We start from the raw sequence: 18087 nt of genomic DNA, 5'->3' as shown, positions 1-18087 counted from the left end.
ATTGCTTCAAAAAGGGGACCAAAAAAAAAACAACAACTACCACGGTCCCCGAAAAGGCCAACCCCCGCTTTGCGGGGAAAAATGGCCTCTAAACGGTGGTTTTTTTTTTTTTTTTTTTTTATATATATATATATATATATATATATATATATATATATATATATATATATATATATATATATATATATATATATATATATATATATATATGTTCAAATATATATATATTGTTGTGGTTTTGGAATAAAGGATAATCCCCCTCGTAGGTAGACGCACCACAACTTGAAGCATCGTGATAGTTCAGTTATTTCTTCGTGAATGTAAGCGTAGTCCTGTCCTGTGTTCGTTTTGCGTTGAGCAGGCCCGTGAGTAGGGCGGTCTTTTGGCGATAGCATGCCATGTGGCAGGCCTGAACAAGTCTAGCGAGGCCGAAGGGAGGAGCTGCAGGAGGAGTGGCCGGTAAGCAACGAGCCGCCAATCAGGGCTCGAGGGGAGTGGCTAACCACGATGATGAGAGGTGGGGTTTGGAACATTCGAGTAGGGCCAGGGCGGAGCCATATAACCCTGCTCCAAGCCACCTCACCTCAGTTCCCTGTGAGAGTGAGTTGGTGGAGTTGAGTTGAGCTTGAGAACGCACGAGAACACGCCGCAGAACGAGTGCATTGAATTGCCGGTTATCGTGAATGTACACAAACTTTCCCCGTGCCCCGTGCCCTGCGCTGTATTAATCGCGCGCTCGAGAGGACGACCCATGCCGGGCCACAGACGCGCGATCTCCTCCTGCCTGCCTTCTCCTGCATATGTGCCGTGACCGCCAGAGAGCCACGCCGGGCGAGCTGCCCCGGAGCGACCGACGGCAAAGCGCGTTTGGCGTGCGGACTTCTTCTCTCCTTCTCCCCGTGTGCGTGAGTGGGCCCTGTGTCTGGGGATAAGTTAAGATTGATTAAGCTTCTGCTCTGTGTCCCCTTTCCTTCTGCGAATCATTGTACGTAAATAATAAATTGTGTTATTCCTCTGATTTGACCGTTCCCATCCCTTCCATTAATTGGCCTCGCATGGTACGACTAGAACCGCTCGAATCGGGTTCCATAAAAGGAACGGCACGAGTCACGTGATACGCATACCGCTCGGCGTACTCGATTAAGCGTGGCTTGTGCGAGGTTCGGTCCCCACTTTCGTGGCAGTGTGGGTTAAAGGTACGTGCGACATTGACCCGATACCCTTTTTTACGCTTGCTCCGGAAGTGGCGATTCAGCCTCGTGGACACGAAGACCCAGGGGGAAAAAGGGGTTTAACCCCCCCTTTGTAACGGGAACGGGCTTCGGGAGATCCGCCACAAATTGGTAGTCAGGAGTGGGATTTGAACCCTAAAAAAAAAAAAAAAATTGGGCACCAACAAATTGGACACCGATTTGGACAAATTGGCCGCAACAAATTGGTGTCCGGGAGTGGGATAATTGGACCAAGAGTGCGCTTCACGCACTCAAAATTACGAGCGAACGAAATTTAGTTTTAAAAGCCAAATTAGGTTCGTACCATGGCTGGCCAAGGCGGTCAAATGCCGGTGGGAATAATAAAAGAAGAATTAATGGCCCAGGACTGACAGGACAGTTGGTAGTGGAGGAAAGTGAAGATGGTGCTATAGTTGGTAACGAAAATGGCGGCGCCTCGCACGTGGCGGCAGAGGCCAAACCCATTGTGCAAGTGAGTTTTAAAGACATGCAATTATTTATGGCAGAAATGAGGGCCTTTATGGTCAAGTCGAGTGAAGACTGGAAAAAGCTGCATGGAAAAATGGATGCCCGGATAGCAGTAAGAAAAAAACATAAAAAAGATGAGGGAGGAATCCAGGTGTGACCTGGAAAAAATGAAGGCAGCGTCAAAAAAGGACATGAAAAAGGCAGGGGAGGACATTGGGCGTAGGTTGAGCGGGAAGGTCGCGGTGGTACGCGACGAGGTGACACGGTGTGGCGAACGCGTGGGGAGCGAGGTAGAGCGAAGGACAGCCAAGTTGACCGGGGCTATGGGAATCGCGACACGGGGTGTAGAGGAGCCGACGATCGATCGTCGAATTGGACAAAGAAATTTTGGGGGTGCCGGCGAAGGTCGAGTTGGAGAAAGAAATTTTAGGGGCGCCGACGATCGTCGAGGAAAAAGAAACAATTGGGGCCGAAGAGACGGTAGAATCAGGGAGCAAATGACGGGAGGTGGAAATGGAACACGCGCAAAGTCTATGTTTGCACCGTGATGCCGGGCGTGCTGATGAAATGAAAAGTTTGCAGGTGTCGGCGGAAAAGGAGGGCTCCGAGGTGAGTCGCGAAAATGGTGCGAATGTGTTTGGCGCGAACGGGTGTTCGGCGCGCTTGGGAGAGAGGCGAGACCCGGGCGTTCGTGATGGGCCCATTGTGCGGTGTGAGAGGGAGTCCGTACCCGAGTGTGTGAGAGAAAACTGTGTGCCAGAGTGTGCAGAGAGAGAGCGTGTTAGAGTGTGTGCAGGAGTGCACACCAGAGTGTGTGCAGGAGTGCACACCAGAGTGTGCAATGGAGTGTGAGCGAGAGTGCACACCTGAGTGTGTAAAAGAAGAGTGCACAGCGAGGTGTGTGGGGGGCGCGTGTGCGCCTGGTTGTGCGGTAAAGGAGTGTGTGGAAGGTGTGAGTGCGCCTGGGTGGTGTGCACCACAGTGTGCAATAACAGAGTGCGAGAAAGAATGCACACCGGACTGTGTGCGGGAAGAGTGTGTAACGGAGTGTGTGGGAGGCGCGTGTGCGCCTGGGTGTGCGAGTGCGGAGTGGGTCGCACGTGGTGAGGACGCGGCTCAAGCATTGACACCGACCGGGGGGGGGAAAGCTTAGCAGGACGAGTAGCGAACGTGAGCCCCCGGTGAGTTGTGTGCTGCAGGGACCGGAGGGAATCCGTGCTGCGTCGGTCTCACAAGTACCGGCGTGCACGATTCGTACCAGCCCCCGCACTGTAAGGTTGGTGCCGTGCCGTGGCGGCAAAGGCGATCGGCGAGGTTCAAGGGGAAGTAGGAGTTTTCGGAGCCACACACCCTGTCGGGTGCAGTGCTCTGACCGTGGCCGGCTGGGTCACCGTGCGTGGGACCGCGAGGCCCCGCGCAGGGATGGAGCCCTGCACCTCAGCCCATCAATCCCTTCCCCCTGGGATCGTAAATGCCGGATGGACACCACATACAGGCGACCAACCACTCACATGGATCGCTCAGCCCTACGAGGCCGAGCCGTGACAATGCACCTCCAGAGATGGGGGGGCTCGTAGTGTAGCGGACTGTGGAGAGTAGTGTCCTCTGTGGAGTGGAGAGGGGGGGGCTCATGAGCACTAGTTTAGGGGGATGGCAGTGATAGGCACATGGAGGTGCCGGCAATGGTTGCCTCCATGGGGCACCGAAGCTAGCCGAGGGAGGGCTAGGATAATGTTAGGGATTTAGAAGACAGTAGGGCCAAAAATTAAGTAGTGACACCTGGACTGTAGAGGGGAGATAGGTAGCTTAGGTGGTTGTTAAAGAACAGGGTGTGCATAGTGTAAAGGGATGACAGGGAAGCACGAGTTTTTGGGGAAGTAGTTAGATAGATGATGCTGTGTGTTTGAGGAGTTGTGTTGCAGTGTGAGAGGAGTTGAGGTGAGAAAAAGTGGAATTGTGTTTGAGGTGTGTGAACACAAAAGGTGTGCGAGATAAATGGTGTGCGAGATAAGTAGTGTGGAATGCTTGGTGTGGAAGTAAAAGGTGCGGAATGCATGGTGCGAAGGAGTGAATGGGGGAAGTGGAACCCATTCACGAAAGCCCGGGTGGGTAGTGTAAAGCCAGGTAGAGGGCATAGGTAAATTGTATGGATATTGACACCTGTGGTGCGGGTAGTGGAAAGTAGTGCTTTGGAGGGTGCATGAGACTGTGGAATGGCTGGGCGTGTGGCTTAATTGGTGCGTATAGTTATTGGGAAACTCTGCCACTGGTAGTTTGTCGGCCAGGTGAGGCCGTAGGTAGGCTCTGGGAGCCGGATAGGTTAGAGTTGAGTGGGGCCCGAGGATCCCAGGAGAGGAACCGGGTTGCCTGATGCCAAGGTGGACACAGAGGGGGTAAGTGCCAGGGAGGGCCTTCCCCAGTTAGGTAGTCGCGAGGAGCAGGTAACCTCTGGTGGCGGCTTCAGTGGCGGAGGTGCGCAGGTAGGTAGACCTGCTGGTAGAGCCACACGACCCACCCCCAAAATTGTGCGGGGGCACGAGTGAAAATTTGTGGGAGTGAGACCCAAATTCAGGATGGCACCAAAGTGTGGGCAATGGGAATTCTGGTTCTTCGAACCACATAGTTTAAAGAGGCCGATTGGCAGGGTACGACCCCGGGTAGTTTAAATGAGTTAATGTTACTAGTGTAGTCAGGATGAAAGAAATCCCTTCGCACCATCCACAGCCATTCACCAAGGAGGACGAGCTCCACACCAAGGCTCTGTGAACAGTTTGAAAGTAAGACGCGTCACGACGTAAAGGTGACATTGTGTTTGTTCCATCCCTTCCTTCTTGGGAGGGATTGGGAGACGAATTTGGTATAGAGGGAGATATGGGAGACAAGACGTAGTGACGGATTGTAAATACAAGGGGGGGCTAGGGTGTTGTAGCCAACGGTGTGGGGTACGGACGGCTTGGGACGGGCCTGCTCTGCTCGCTCTTCCGCGTCCCTCGCGCCGCACCACCTTGTTTTTCTATGTGCCACTGTGTGCTTTCCGCTTGCTTGTTGTGCTTTGTCTCCCCCCCCCACCCCAGGACCATTTTGGAGGCTGAACTGTGCAGCACCATCGACCTGTGCAGCATCCCTTCTGCACCTTTCTGCCATGTCATCGTCGCATCTGGGCAGCCGACCTGTGCAGCACTTTGCTGCCGCAAACCACCTTTCTGCACCCTTGTCACACTCATGGACCACAAGCCTTGTGGCCTTGCACCTCTGCTGTGCAGCATCTTGCTGCAAAATCATCTTGCACCTTCGGACCACTTGTTTGAGTGGCGTTGATGCCACGCAGTTGGACCACATGAGAACGGCCCTGTTGGCCAAATATAAGCGTTTTTGTTTATTATTGTGTGCTAGGGACGAGAAGTTCTGCAAGTTTAGATGGCCCTGATGCTCAAATGGCCTGTATGCCGGTCAGGGGGCCAGCCGGTTTGATAGATGCACACGGAAGAAGCAAGATGCAAGCAGCAAGTGCCATTTATGAGTGTGTTGTTATGGATTCGTCACTTGTTGTTGTGGTTTTCACCCACTTGACATGTTTCTGATATCATGTATTATTATTATTCTCAAAAGGTTTAGTATTCAGGAACAGCTATCTAAAGTTTAAAAGGTTGACGTAAAATGATACAGGATACCGACCCGGAAGAAAAGGAGCGAGGAAGAAGAAGGCGCGAGGACAGTGAAAAGACTTGTCTTGAAGCTCCGTACGGAGCGTGGTTGAGCGAACGTTGCGAGTGAACTTTGAGTCCGTGAAAAGAATCGTACGATCGGTGATATCGCCGGAGTATTGTGGAGCCTGTGTAGTCGGGTATCGGCACTGAGATTCCGGAGAATCCTTGCCGAGAAGCTCCGGCTCGAGTGAGAGCCATCCGCCATTTTGCACCGCACGCTGCCTTCATCGGAAAAGGTTTTTGTCGCGTCGGCTGGGCTTATCCTCCGGTGGTTTGCCGGGGACGGCTGTGCAATAAAGCGGCGTTTGAGGAGTACATGGCGATTCGCTGAGTGAATGGCAAACGTGAACGTCGGCGCGCGTCTTTGGGAGATTTTCCATTCTACCGCGAGTTTGCTGGGTGTTGGACCACGTGACTTCTGTGTCGCTCCGACCGTCTACGCCTCGATTGCTCTTGATCGGACATTGTTCCAACGATCGCCGGAGCGAATCAACTTCGCCTTGAAGGTTATAGAGACATTGAAGAGGTTATTTCCATGTACTGGGAACAGTGAGTTCGATTACTTTAACAGATGGTACCATCCTAAGATATTGATTGTATGGTGGCTGGCTATCATGGTTGTCTCATTACTCCTGTGTGATTTTTAATATATTCTTTTTGTTGATAACCATTGGTGTGGTTTCGATCTTGATTTTGACAAGGAGTAATACATATCTTTCTGCCGGGGTTCCTCTCGGGGCTCAGAGGTTTCCGAGACCAGGAGATTGTAGAGGACTCCATAACAGTGTTTTGTTGTGTTTTCTCTCCCCTCCAATGTTCTCTTCCAAAAAGAACAGGTCCTGGGTCATAGAATTGTAAATATACGTGCTTGTAAATATAAGAATTCTGCCCACCGGCTATGTGTTTCGTTTGAAAATTCCGGAAATACTCGGGTAGTTATGGGTGTGAACTGTTAGGTAGCTGCTCAACGCAATCGGAGAGACATAAAAAAAAACCCACCTTTAGAGGCCATTTTTCCCCGCAAGGCGGGGGTTGGCCTTTTTCGGGAACTGTGGTTGTTGTTGTTTTTCGGTCCCCTTTTTGAAGCAATGTTTTACGGCCGGATGCCCTTCCTGACGCCAACCCTTTTTGCCGCCTTTAACAACAAGCAGGGAATTACCAGTGAACTGGTACTCAATTAGCCGACCTCGGAAGGATGACAGGCTGAGTCAACCCCCCTGGCGTTAATTCAGCAATCGACTGGGATTCGAACCCAGGGATCCTTGGATCCTAAGCCGGCACTCTAGCCGCTAGCCCAACACCAGGGTTTTTTTCATGTACTGTTTCATACCACCAATCGGAGAGACATATCTAGTGCAAAAACTGTCGCACACATGGGTCAGAGTAAATGGTAGGGGGAACCACACCTATGTGTCACATTTAAAAGTAAGGTTAATTTTGCATGTCAGGCTCTACTGGTCGTTCCATTGGTGGGTTCGACTCGGGACGGGTCTGGTGAGAGAGGGGTGTAGTGTTGTGGTTTTGGAATAAAGGATAATCCCCCTCGTAGGTAGACGCACCACAACATGAAGCCTCGCGATCGTTCAGTTATTTCTCAGTGAATGTAAGCGTAGTCCTGTCCTGTGTTAGTTTTGCATTGAGCAGGCCCATGAGTAGGGCGGTCTTTTGGTGATAGCATGCCACGTGGCAGGCCTGAACAAGTCTAGCGAGGCCGAAGGGAGGAGCTGCAGGAGGAGTGGCCGGTAAGCAACGAGCCGCCAATCAGGGCTCGAGGGGAGTGGCTAACCACGACGATGAGAGATGGGGTTTGGAACATTCGAGTAGGGCCGGGGCGGAGCCATATAACCCTGCTCCGAGCCACCCCACCTCAGTTCCCTGTGAGAGTGAGTGGAGTTGAGTTGAGCTTGAGAACGCATGAGAATGCACCGCAGAACGGGTGCATTGAATTGCCGGTTATCGTGATTGTACACGAACTTTCCCCGTTCCCCGTGCCCTGCGCTGTATTAATCGCGCGCTCGAGAGGACGACCCGTGCCGGGCCACAGACGCGCGATCTCCTCCTGCCTGCCTTCTCCTGCATACGTGCCGTGATCGCCAGAGAGCCACGCCGGGCGAGCTGCCCTGGAGCGACCGACGGCAAAGCGCGTTTGGCGCGCGGACTTCTTCTCTTCTTCTCCCCGTGTGCGTGACTGGGCCCTGTGTCTGGGCTTAGGTTAAGATTGATTAAGCTTCTGCTCTGTGCCCCCTTTACTTCTGCGAATCAACAACAACAACATGCATTTTAAAGGCCATTTTCCCTGCTAGAGCGGGGGTTAGCCTTGCGGTCCCCATGACAATCTTCTCCATTTTGCCCTATTTTCTGCATCTCTCCTTGTTAACCCCCTTGCCCGCATTTCTTCTTCCACCATCTTTAGCCAAGTCTTTCTCAGTCTTCCCCGTCTTCTACTTCCTTCTACATTCATTTCCATCACTCTTCTCAACCAGTCACTTTCATCCTTCCTCAACACATGACCAAACCATCTCAACCTGTTCCTCTTCACAGCATCAATCACAGGCTCTATTCCCATCATCTTTCGCAATTCATCATTTGTCTTCCTCTCTCTCAACGATACTCCGCACATCCGTCGAACCATTCGCATTTCCACCCTTTCCAACCTTCGTTGCTGCTCTACGTTCATTACCCATGTCTCGCTCCCATAAATCATAACACTGCTCACACATGCAGCATACACCTTTCCCTTCAGCTTCAACAACACTCCCCTCATCATCAGCACGCCACTCAATTCCCGAAACTTCTTCCATGCACATCTCACTCGAGCAACCATTGCCGAGTCTGATCCACCTTCTCCATTCAGCATGTCTCCGAGGTAGCAAAATGTTTTCACACCTTCCAGCTTCACGCCGTCTCCAAGATCCAACTCAACATTTCCTCCATCTGCAGCTCCCTCTGTGCACACCTTACATTTGAATGTAGCTGCCACACTGGTTAATGACCCTCTCAGACCACTACATTTTTGATGAACCCACTCAGCGCACATTGTACACTGAATGGAGTTCACTCTGACACCCTTCCTACACACAGCACAGGGCCACTTCCCAGTTCTTTCCACCACACCACATGCTTTGCCACTTGCCATCACCTTCATCTTTCCGATATTCACCTTCAGACCTTTTGTCTCCATACATTCCTTCCACGTGTTCATCTTTTCCTTCAGTCCATCCATACTTTCCGCAATCAACACCAGATCATCTGCATACAACAACTCCCACGGTAAACCCTCCTTTACGTTCTGAGCCAGCACCTCCATCACAGCTACAAATAGTAGTGGACTTAGTACCGACCCCTGATGCACTCCCACCTTCACCTCAAACTCCCCACTGTTCCCGTCCTTCGTCCTTACAGCTGTGCGTGCTCTTTTGTGCATTGCCATCACTACTCTGATCAACCATTCCTCCACTCCTAACTTCCTCAATCCCCATGTCAATACTTTGCGTGGAACCCGATCGAATGCTTTCTCCAGATCAACAAACCCAAGAAACAACTTCTTCCTCTTCTCCATGTACTTCTCCTGCAACTGCCTCACAATGAAAAGCGCATCTGTCGTTCCTCTTCCTGGCATGAATCCAAACTGCATTTCGTCGATCTTCACTTTCTTCCTTATTGTACATAAATAATAAATCGTGTTATTCCTCTGATTTGACCGTTCCCGTCCCTTCCATTAATTGGCTTTGCATGGTACGACTAGAACCGCTCGAATCGGGTTCCATAAAAGTAACGGCATGTGTCACATGATACGCACACCGCTCGGCGTACTCGATTAAGCGTTGCTTGTGCGAGGTTCGGTCCCCGCTTTCGTGGCAGCGTGGGTTAAAGGTATGTGCGACGTTGACCCGATACCCTTTTTCACGCTTGCTCCGGAAGTGGCGATTCTGCCTTGTGGACACGAAGACCCGGGGGGGGGGGGGGGGGGGGGGGAGAATGGGGTTTAACCCCCCTTTTGTCATGGGAACGGGCTTCGGGAGATCCGCAACAATATATATATGTACAACAAGAAAGAAAGCAAGAAAGAAAACAATCAGAGTGAAAACTGAGTACTCCCTTTCAGCGTGCGTCATTGCTGAGCCCTCTTCGGTGCCTGGCAATGACGTTATGCAGCGCCTGGAGATGGCATAGGAAAGGAGCGGTGCACAATAAAATGTTTTAAAGCTGGCCGGCCCTTAGCTTTGCTCCAAAGAGATCACCGAATGGAGTCGGCAGAACCAGGCGGCCCGAAGTTGCTCACGCGGGAAACGCACAAGATGCCGCGAAGTTCCTCTCCACGTCGCCATGAACGTAAGGGGGTTCGTGCGGCCAGTCCTCCTTCGCGCTTGTCTCCCTCAAACATGACGTGGCCCCAGCTCCCCTGAAAAACACCACTGTCAAACAACACCCCCTGACTACAATGATGCAAAGGTTCTCTGTGCTCCGAACAGTTCTCTGCATGAGCGCACATGACACAAGTGACCGCCCGCCCCGAAGCCAGCACAAGAGAGACTTGATTCTTCTTCTTCTTCCCCTTTTGGAACTGCCTCACTCTGATGTCACCCTGACATCATCCCGACCAATCGCTGAGTTCCACTGAATCGCCCCATGGTCGGGCTCGACCAATGACGAACATCAGGGCGTGGCCTTTTTCCTTGCTCGGTTGGTGGGCGGGGTTAATTGTCTATCAAGAACGTTCGGCTCTGCTCGGGAATTGTTCGGGTCTCTGTCGGCAGTTATGTCAGTTGACGTGGTTGTTGTTTGTTAAAGACATGGGTTTGTATGGCCGGCTTGTTACAATTGTAAAAACAAACATAGGGAAAAACCACAGGGATTATTGACATGCTGGGGAAACTAATCTTACCCCCTATCTATATAACACAAGCTCCACCCCCACCGTGTGAAGACACAGAAACAATCTTAAGCTCACAGTTTTCCTATTCAAATACATCGAGAATGGCTTCCTACTCGCATGCAGTCCATGCTACCCTACACCGTTTAGCTCCACTATGGTATGTCATCCCCTACCCCCACAAACGTAATTTTATATGTATATTTATATATATATATATCTGTGCAGTGTCTGTGTTGTGTTGTGTTGTCTTGTCTCATCACTGAACTACTTTCTCAAACTTTTGTGAAATCGTACCAAACTTCTGGTATGCACATATCTCTCCCGTCGGTATGTCCTAAGGGTATTTCTTTGAAAAAATTTCCAATTTTTTTTTTTTTTGGAATTTTTTCGGGGGAATTTTTTTTTTTCAACTTAAGTTTTCAACTTCAACTGTTTATAAAATGTGATATCACGTATATTACAAATACATTTGTGCAAAATAATTGTTTGAATTATGATTAGTTTAAACCATGACAAAACGGCAACTCTGGTACAGTCATTTATCTATATATCTACACATCTGCACAGTGTCTGTGTTGTCACTTAACGACTACCTCAGACTTTTGTTTCTGTGGTTGTGAAGTGTTTTTAATAACGCTTTGGTGGTTTTGAATTACGTGGTGGTGAGGTATTTTGAATTATGTGGTGGTGAGGTGTTTTTAAATGACGTGGTGGTGAGGTGTTTTTAAATGACGTGGTGAGGTGTTTTTAAATCACATGGTGGTGAGGTGTTTTGAATTACGTGGTGGTGAGGTGTTTTGAATTACGTGGTGGTGAGGTGTTTTGAATTACGTGGTGGTGAGGTGTTTTGAATTACGTGGTGGTGAGGTGTTTTGAATTACGTGGTGGTGAGGTATTTATAATTACGTGGTGGTGACGTGTTCTTCATTATGTAGTGGTGAGGTGTTTTGAATTAGTTGGTGATGAGGTGTTTTGAATTACGTGGTGGTGAGGGTGTTTTTAATTTCATGGCTGTGAAGTGTTTTTTATTACGTGTTTTATGGCTGTGAGGTGTTTTTAATTTAGTGGTGGGTGAGGTGTTTTTATTACGTGTTTTATGGCTGTGAGGTGTTCTAAATTACTTGGTGGTGAGGTGTTTTGAATTACTTGGTGGTGAGGTGTTTTGAATTACGTGGGTGGTGAGGTGTAATCGTCCCAAACTTCCAGTCTGCACCTACCCCTCCCCTAGGTATGTGCTGAGGGGTTCTTTCTTGAAAAAAAAAAACATTCAACCTAAATCTTCAACCTAAATTGCCTATAAAAATGTAATATCACAAACACAACAAATACATTTGTGCAAAATAATTGTTTGTATTATGATTGGTGTAAATCATGACAACACAGCAACTCAGGTACAGTCATTATCCTCAGCTAAAATAAGCCCGCTCCTCAGTAACGACGCGCGAGCCTCACCAAGCTAATGTATATATATATATATATATATATATATATATATATATATATATATATATATATATTATATATACTATATATTATATATATATATATATAATATATATATATATATATATCAGTATGCACCACCTCATGGACTTCTCAAACTGTTCAAAACAGCTCAAGCCGATTTTTATCATTCATCTGGTAACTGATGACAAAATGTCGCTTCACCACTAGCATGCTGAAATAACATTGGAGTCTAAGCAATGGAAACACAAGGTATCACCACCATCTGATAAATCTTGCACCCATTCCTCAGCTGTAGAGATCATGTCCAAGAATTTCTGAAATGCCATGGGAATTTTCTTGTTGATTGACCCACGTGCTTCACAAAGCTGAAAATGCATGGGAACATTATGTCAGCCTCATGCAAAAATTGCAGCAGGCGGCCATGGACAAACCCCAAACAATGTTGACCAAATGTGTGCTCCTTCGTCGTGTCAACACACCTGTGCACTTACTGCACACGGTATAACCACCTCTGCAAAACTGATTTTCTTTTTCCTCTTCATTTTCTTGCTCCTTTCATGTTTACTTGTTTCATAACTTTGTTTCTGCCTTTTTTATTTGTCTTTGACATTGGATAATTTTGTGTTTTCAGCACCCTTGCATTAAGTGTGCCCTTTTACCATCCTCACAAATTTCATATCCACCATTTTGTCCTGCCGATGGAAGTCCTGAGGCAGAAAAAGCACTGTCTTGGGCTGATACTCCTGTGAACTTGCAAAAGTTGTTGTTGCTATTACAGTTCCCCCTTCGGGTGGTGGTCCATGGTAATGAATGATCTGTGGAGACTTTTTTTTTGTCTCCCTTCCTTTGTACATATAGGAGATGAGCAGCGGACCCTTGTGGATTGTGGCATTGAAGATGGCTGTAGCTTATTTGTGTGGGATGGACAGAAGGTCGGTTTGCTAGGACTTGGGACGTGACAATTTGAACATTATATTTCTGGACTTTTAGTTAAAGGTTATGAATAATGAATATAACATCAATTCCCTCCCAATTGCCGATTCACTACTTAATGTACACAGGTACAAGGTAAAACCATTCCGACTGGAGTTGATAACGAACCTGTTCTGCTGAATTTACACCGGATGTCAGTGGTCCAGCCTGAGTGCCGAGCCTTCCGCAAGAACATGACCCTGAGACAGCTGCGGTGCAGCCTTGCCAGGGACATGGGCGTAACTGCCGGGGCATTGCGAATCAGCCGAGGCTGGCCAAAGGTCCAGGTGGAGCTGACCTCGAGGCAGGACTCCGAGACCCTGCGTGGCCTGTCTTTGATAGACGGGGACTCTCTTGGCTTGGTTGTGCAAGGAGCGAAGGGTGATATGGTGCTGGCGCATACCCAAACTGTGATGCCTGGCACTCTGTGGATTCGAGTTGTGGATGGTTTAGAAGATTGCAGCACAAAAGAGGGCGCTGGTGAAGCCATGGTACCTTTCCAGGAGGACACAGTAAGACGTTGCAAGAAAAATGTACCATTTCGTTCCAATACATAAATAAAACACACTACCTTGAACATATTGTCTATGTACATGCTTTGTTGAATTGTTCCTGATTTGTGTTCCAGCCTATCTCCACGATCAAAGCATCTGCGATCAATAAATTGCAGTTGGACACGAATATTTCAGGTAATTGTTTCCCAAATTAAAGTACATTTTACATTTGACATACTTTACATGGTGTTCATCGTACAAGATGTACTGTTAATCTATGTGGGTGTACAAGACACCAAGAAATCGCCATTTTGTTCACAATGCCAACTTGAATCGTACTAATACCAATTGTTCACAATGCCAATTGCATGTCACTTTACTTCATGGAATAAATTGTTGTGTGCTCTGTGCCAGACACCTGTTGCCTGCGTGTTGATGCTGGGACGGGTCTCTTACTCACCCCTTGTACGTAACTACCTTGTGTGTTTGTGTGCACGACGTTCTATCTACTCCACCCAAAAGGATAGCTAGCAGTTACCACTTGGGATTGCAAAAGCTGACTTTAACGAGCAGTATTAGACTGTTGTTTTGGGGGCATCTCCTCTCTTTGGCCATAATACAACAGGCCCGGCATGTAGTTTTCAAGGCAGTGCTAAGTTTGGTTGCACAATTGTAAATGTTCTTGGAATTCACTGACTCGGGAAATTGGTGATGAAGGCACATATAAATAAATATTAAATGATCTGGAGCTAACTCTCAATACAATTTATCTTATTGTTAGCATCTTTGACATTTTGGGGTCAAAGATGATGGATGTGCATTGTGTGTTGTGTAGTGAGTGAAGAAGAGCGTGCTGAGGAAGCCAATCTGAGGAATGGTTGTACCCTGGTTCTCAAAGATGGGGTGGCACCGACTGCTGACCAGGTAACGGTGCACTTGAGGGAAACTAAGCTATGTTGGAATGTAATGACAAAAGTACTATAGAACACCAACCTATTTTATTGCATGAATGGCGTCATTATCAATTTGAATTGAGTGCTTATCAGATTAACGGGAATGCTAACAGACTGTGTACCTCAAATGTCCAGCTCTTCCTGCATTTCACCATTGGATCCACACTCGGCTCTGAGCTGGAAATGATTGTGGATAAAAGTTGCTCAGTGCGTGAGGTGAGATAGTGTGTTGCCTTTACGGGCGCCACACCTAGTCAACAAATTCCTTTGCCATGTTGAACTTTTTCATTAAGCCCGGTTTGACTCCAATTTATGATTTCAGTGCTTAAGACTCGTTCTTGACAAAGCTGGATTGACCGGTATGTTTTATTCCGAAAGTCCTCATACAATATTATTGATGCGTTGATTTCCTTGTCCCCATTACGATTCTCGATTGCACTGTTGTGTTTGTGCTAACAAGGCTGTGAGTGGCACCTTTGCAGAGTCAGTCTATGTGGACAAACCCAAGGTCCTCTTCAGGATGAGGTGTGCATAGCATGTACATTGCACAATTCATTGCATGAACAAGGCCATGTTGCTTATCGGAGATGTTTCCACGGGCAGCAGCTTCACTCCGTCGCCTTATTGACGCTGTCACGGGCGTGCACGTGCGTTGCAGGACATTACACTGGAACACTTGCACATTTGCTCTGGAGATCACCTTCATGTCATGGAGGGGAAACTTCTACCCAAAGTATTCCCCCTTTTTCCCCCACCTCCCTCCCCCATGTCCCTTCCATAATGTTTCTTTTCAGATTTGTCTGTACTTTTTTTTTTTAATCCCCTTCTCCATTATAACATGTTTGTGCCTTCACCTCATTGAAGGGATTCTTAAGGTTGTCTGTTTGGTTGATGGAAGATGGGATGAGGCAGGAAAGCGACAAACATGCTGACATACAAGGTGAGAGGTTAATGGTATTCCATCAGAATCAGCGGCAACTTGAACGGCAATCGATAGAACGCTTACCTCCGCCAGGCTGAACAGTTTGTTTTGTATCCCAATGATAGGCCGGATCTGGATTCGGACCTGAACCAAAATCTAATCGGCTTGTTCTTGTCACCTAACCAACTCATTCACCTAGTTTAGTCACAACTCGTCCATAACTTTTTTTAAATATCATGTTACATATCGCTTTTCACCCGATCCCTCAATGGTGAAGGATCACTTAAAAATTAAATAATTATCGTGTCCGAATCCACATTCAGATCTTCACCAAAATCGAATCTATTCATCCTTGTCACACACCCAATTAGTCTACCAAATTTCGTCCGAATCCATCTATAAGTTTTTGAAATATCCTGCTAAATATAATTTTTAGCCCGATCACTCGCCCGATTTTTTTATATTTATTTACTCAATGGTGAAGGATCACTTAAAAATTAAATAATTTTCGTATCCGAATCCATATTCCGATCTTCATCAAAATCTAATCGATTAGTCCTTGTCACACACACCACCTCTCCACCACCTTTTGCCCAAATCCATCCACAACTTTTTGATATCCTGCTATCTATCGTTTTTGGCCCTATCTCCCAATGGTGAAGAATCACTTTAATAAATTCTACTAGCCAGATCCGAATCCGGATCTTCACCTAAATGTAATAATTTCATCCGTGTCACATACACTGCATCTCTGCCAAATTTCGTCAGAATCCGTCCACAACTTTTTGAGATATCTTGTTCACAGACAGACAGACTGACAAACAATCAGATAGACAGGGGTAAAAACATAACCTCCATCCACCTTTGGTGGTGGAAGTAAACATATTTTCGCATTTTAAAATGTTCCGTCTTTACCATTCCATATAATTTTATGAGCAAATTGATTTGTGAAATTTATTGTACAATTGAATATGCTTCACTGTGGTATTGTGCAAGATGTACAGTGGAAATTTGTGTAAAATATATTCCTAAGGTCTCGAGTTATTTGTTTTTACCTCAACAATTACACATATCAAAAAGGCGAATTTAACACATTTATTTTTCATGAGAAGAGCCAACTATTTACCCTACCCCTTCCCTCCCCTGTCCTGCACCCGATGCTCCCCCTCCCTTTTCCTTAATGGTATGGACCTCAAACATCCGGGGCCTTCGCTCAAACCTGATTGATCTCTCCATACAGGTTGCTTCTGACAAACCAGACGTAATCTGCTTAACAGAAACTTTCCTTCTTCATGATGTCTCTGATTCCTTAATATCTCTTCCTGGTTACTCCCTCCTCCGGTATGATAGACCTGAGCCTCGTCCTGGTGGTGGGGTTGCTATGTTTATCAAAAACTCTCCTCCTCACTCTCCTTGCAAGCCTGGTGTTGCCTTAGCGGTTAGGGTGCCGGCTTGGGATCCTAGGATCCTGGGTTCGAATCCCGGTCAATCGCTGAATTAACGCCAGGGGGGTTGACTCAGCCTGTCATCCTTCTGAGGTCGGCAAATTGAGTACCACTTCACTGGTAATTCCCTGTGTGTCGCAAGAGGTGACCAACAGGGTTGGCAGCAGGAAGGGCATCCGGCCGTAAAACATTGCTTCAAAAAGAGGACCACGGTGCCCGAAAAAGGCCAACGTCTGCTCTGCGGGGGAAAATGGCCTCTAAAGGTGGTTCTTCTCACGCTCCTTGCACTGCCCTCTCTCCACCCCACCCAAGCAATACCTGTGGCTATGGCTTCGTCTCCGCTCCCACCTTTTGTTCAGATGTGTTTTGTACCGTCCTCCAAACAGTGATGACTCCATTTACATTTCTCTGTCTGACAGCATGGACCAACTTCTATCCACTCATCGCAACTCTCGCTTCCTCGTATGTGGCGACTTCAACTGTCATCATGCCAGCTGGCTGGGTGTGCGTTCCTCTCTCACCAGCCATGGCACCTCAGCAAAGGACTTCTTTGACTCATTGGGACTGACACAATCTGTCAATTTCCCGACCCGGATCTCAGTCAGTGGAATATCTTCTCTTCGAGACTTGGTCATGACAAACATCCCTGCAAATGTCTGCTGCTCTTCTGCTCCAATCGGTTCTTCTGATCATGTGCTTGTTAAAGTGGACATCTCTCTGGCCATTCTCAGAGAGCCTCCTCAGCGTCGACGAGTCTGGCATTTCACTCAGGCCGACTGGCACGGGCTGCAAGCAGCCATCAATCATCTGGACTGGTCTCCCATCTCTACTGCCTCTGACATCAATTCTTCCTGGGAAGTCTTCCAAAGCAAACTGCTCTCTCTCTCATGCACAGATTTATCCCATCATGTCTACAGTTGTCTTACCCTTCCTCCCGTGCATGGTACAATGAATCTTGTGGTGAGGCAGTTGCCCTGAAACAACTTGCCTTTGCCTCTTGGAAGGCAAATCCAACTGAAGGTAATTTCAGTTCCTTCCACCAAGATCGGAACAAGTGTGTGTCTACTTTTCTCTCCACACTCAAGAATGAACTCTCAAACCTGTCTCCTTCCTCCAAATCCTGGTGGCATCTGGTCAAATCCGTTTCTGGTGTTTGTTCCCCCTCCATCCACTCCCTCACCTCAAATGGCGACACAGTTGACACCGCACGGGACAAAGCCGAATGCCTCAACTCTGTGTTTGCCTCAAAATCTTGTGTCCCAAACCCATCTCTCTCTGTTCCCACCTTACCCAGTCGAACCCAACTGCTCCTGGACTCTGTTTCCTTCTCTCCTGACAAGGTGGAGAAGTTTTTGTCAAGCCTCGACTCTGATTCTGCAACTGGACCAGACGGCATCAGCCCACGCATCCTAAAATCCTGCTCTGCCGCTCTTGCACACCCTCTCTCAGTTCTCTACACCTTCTCTTTTGCTCAAGGTCATCTGCCATCAGTTTGGAAATCAGCCAACATTACCGCTTCACACAAAAAGGTGCAAAAACAGATCCTTGCAA

The 18087-nt window shown here is 47.8% G+C and overlaps 1 protein-coding gene across 9 annotated transcripts in view; it reads left to right on the top strand.

Moving 5' to 3' along the window:
- The window catches only part of USP40 (ubiquitin specific peptidase 40), a 116824-nt gene that overhangs the window by 74937 nt on the left and 23800 nt on the right, over positions 1–18087 (top strand). For 4 of the 9 annotated variants that reach the window (XM_068121000.2, XM_068120996.2, XM_068120997.2 and 1 more), the window contains exons 15-24: positions 12609–12682; positions 12812–13255; positions 13351–13411; positions 13631–13681; positions 14052–14140; positions 14305–14385; positions 14492–14528; positions 14630–14694; positions 14828–14902; positions 15034–15109. In XM_068121000.2, the coding sequence (XP_067977101.2) occupies positions 12609–12682; positions 12812–13255; positions 13351–13411; positions 13631–13681; positions 14052–14140; positions 14305–14385; positions 14492–14528; positions 14630–14694; positions 14828–14902; positions 15034–15109 (1053 nt within the window). Of the gene's footprint in view, positions 1–12608; positions 12683–12811; positions 13256–13350; positions 13412–13630; positions 13682–14051; positions 14141–14304; positions 14386–14491; positions 14529–14629; positions 14695–14827; positions 15110–18087 lie in introns of all 9 variants that reach the window. The other 5 variants (XM_078780478.1, XM_078780479.1, XM_078780481.1 and 2 more) reach the window with 4 other exon arrangements.

Source organism: Myxine glutinosa, chromosome 6, assembly GCF_964187855.1.
Source record: "Myxine glutinosa chromosome 6, kmMyxGlut1.1, whole genome shotgun sequence".
Classification (NCBI taxonomy): domain Eukaryota; kingdom Metazoa; phylum Chordata; class Myxini; order Myxiniformes; family Myxinidae; genus Myxine; species Myxine glutinosa.
This window is presented reverse-complemented; position numbering and strand designations above follow the sequence as displayed.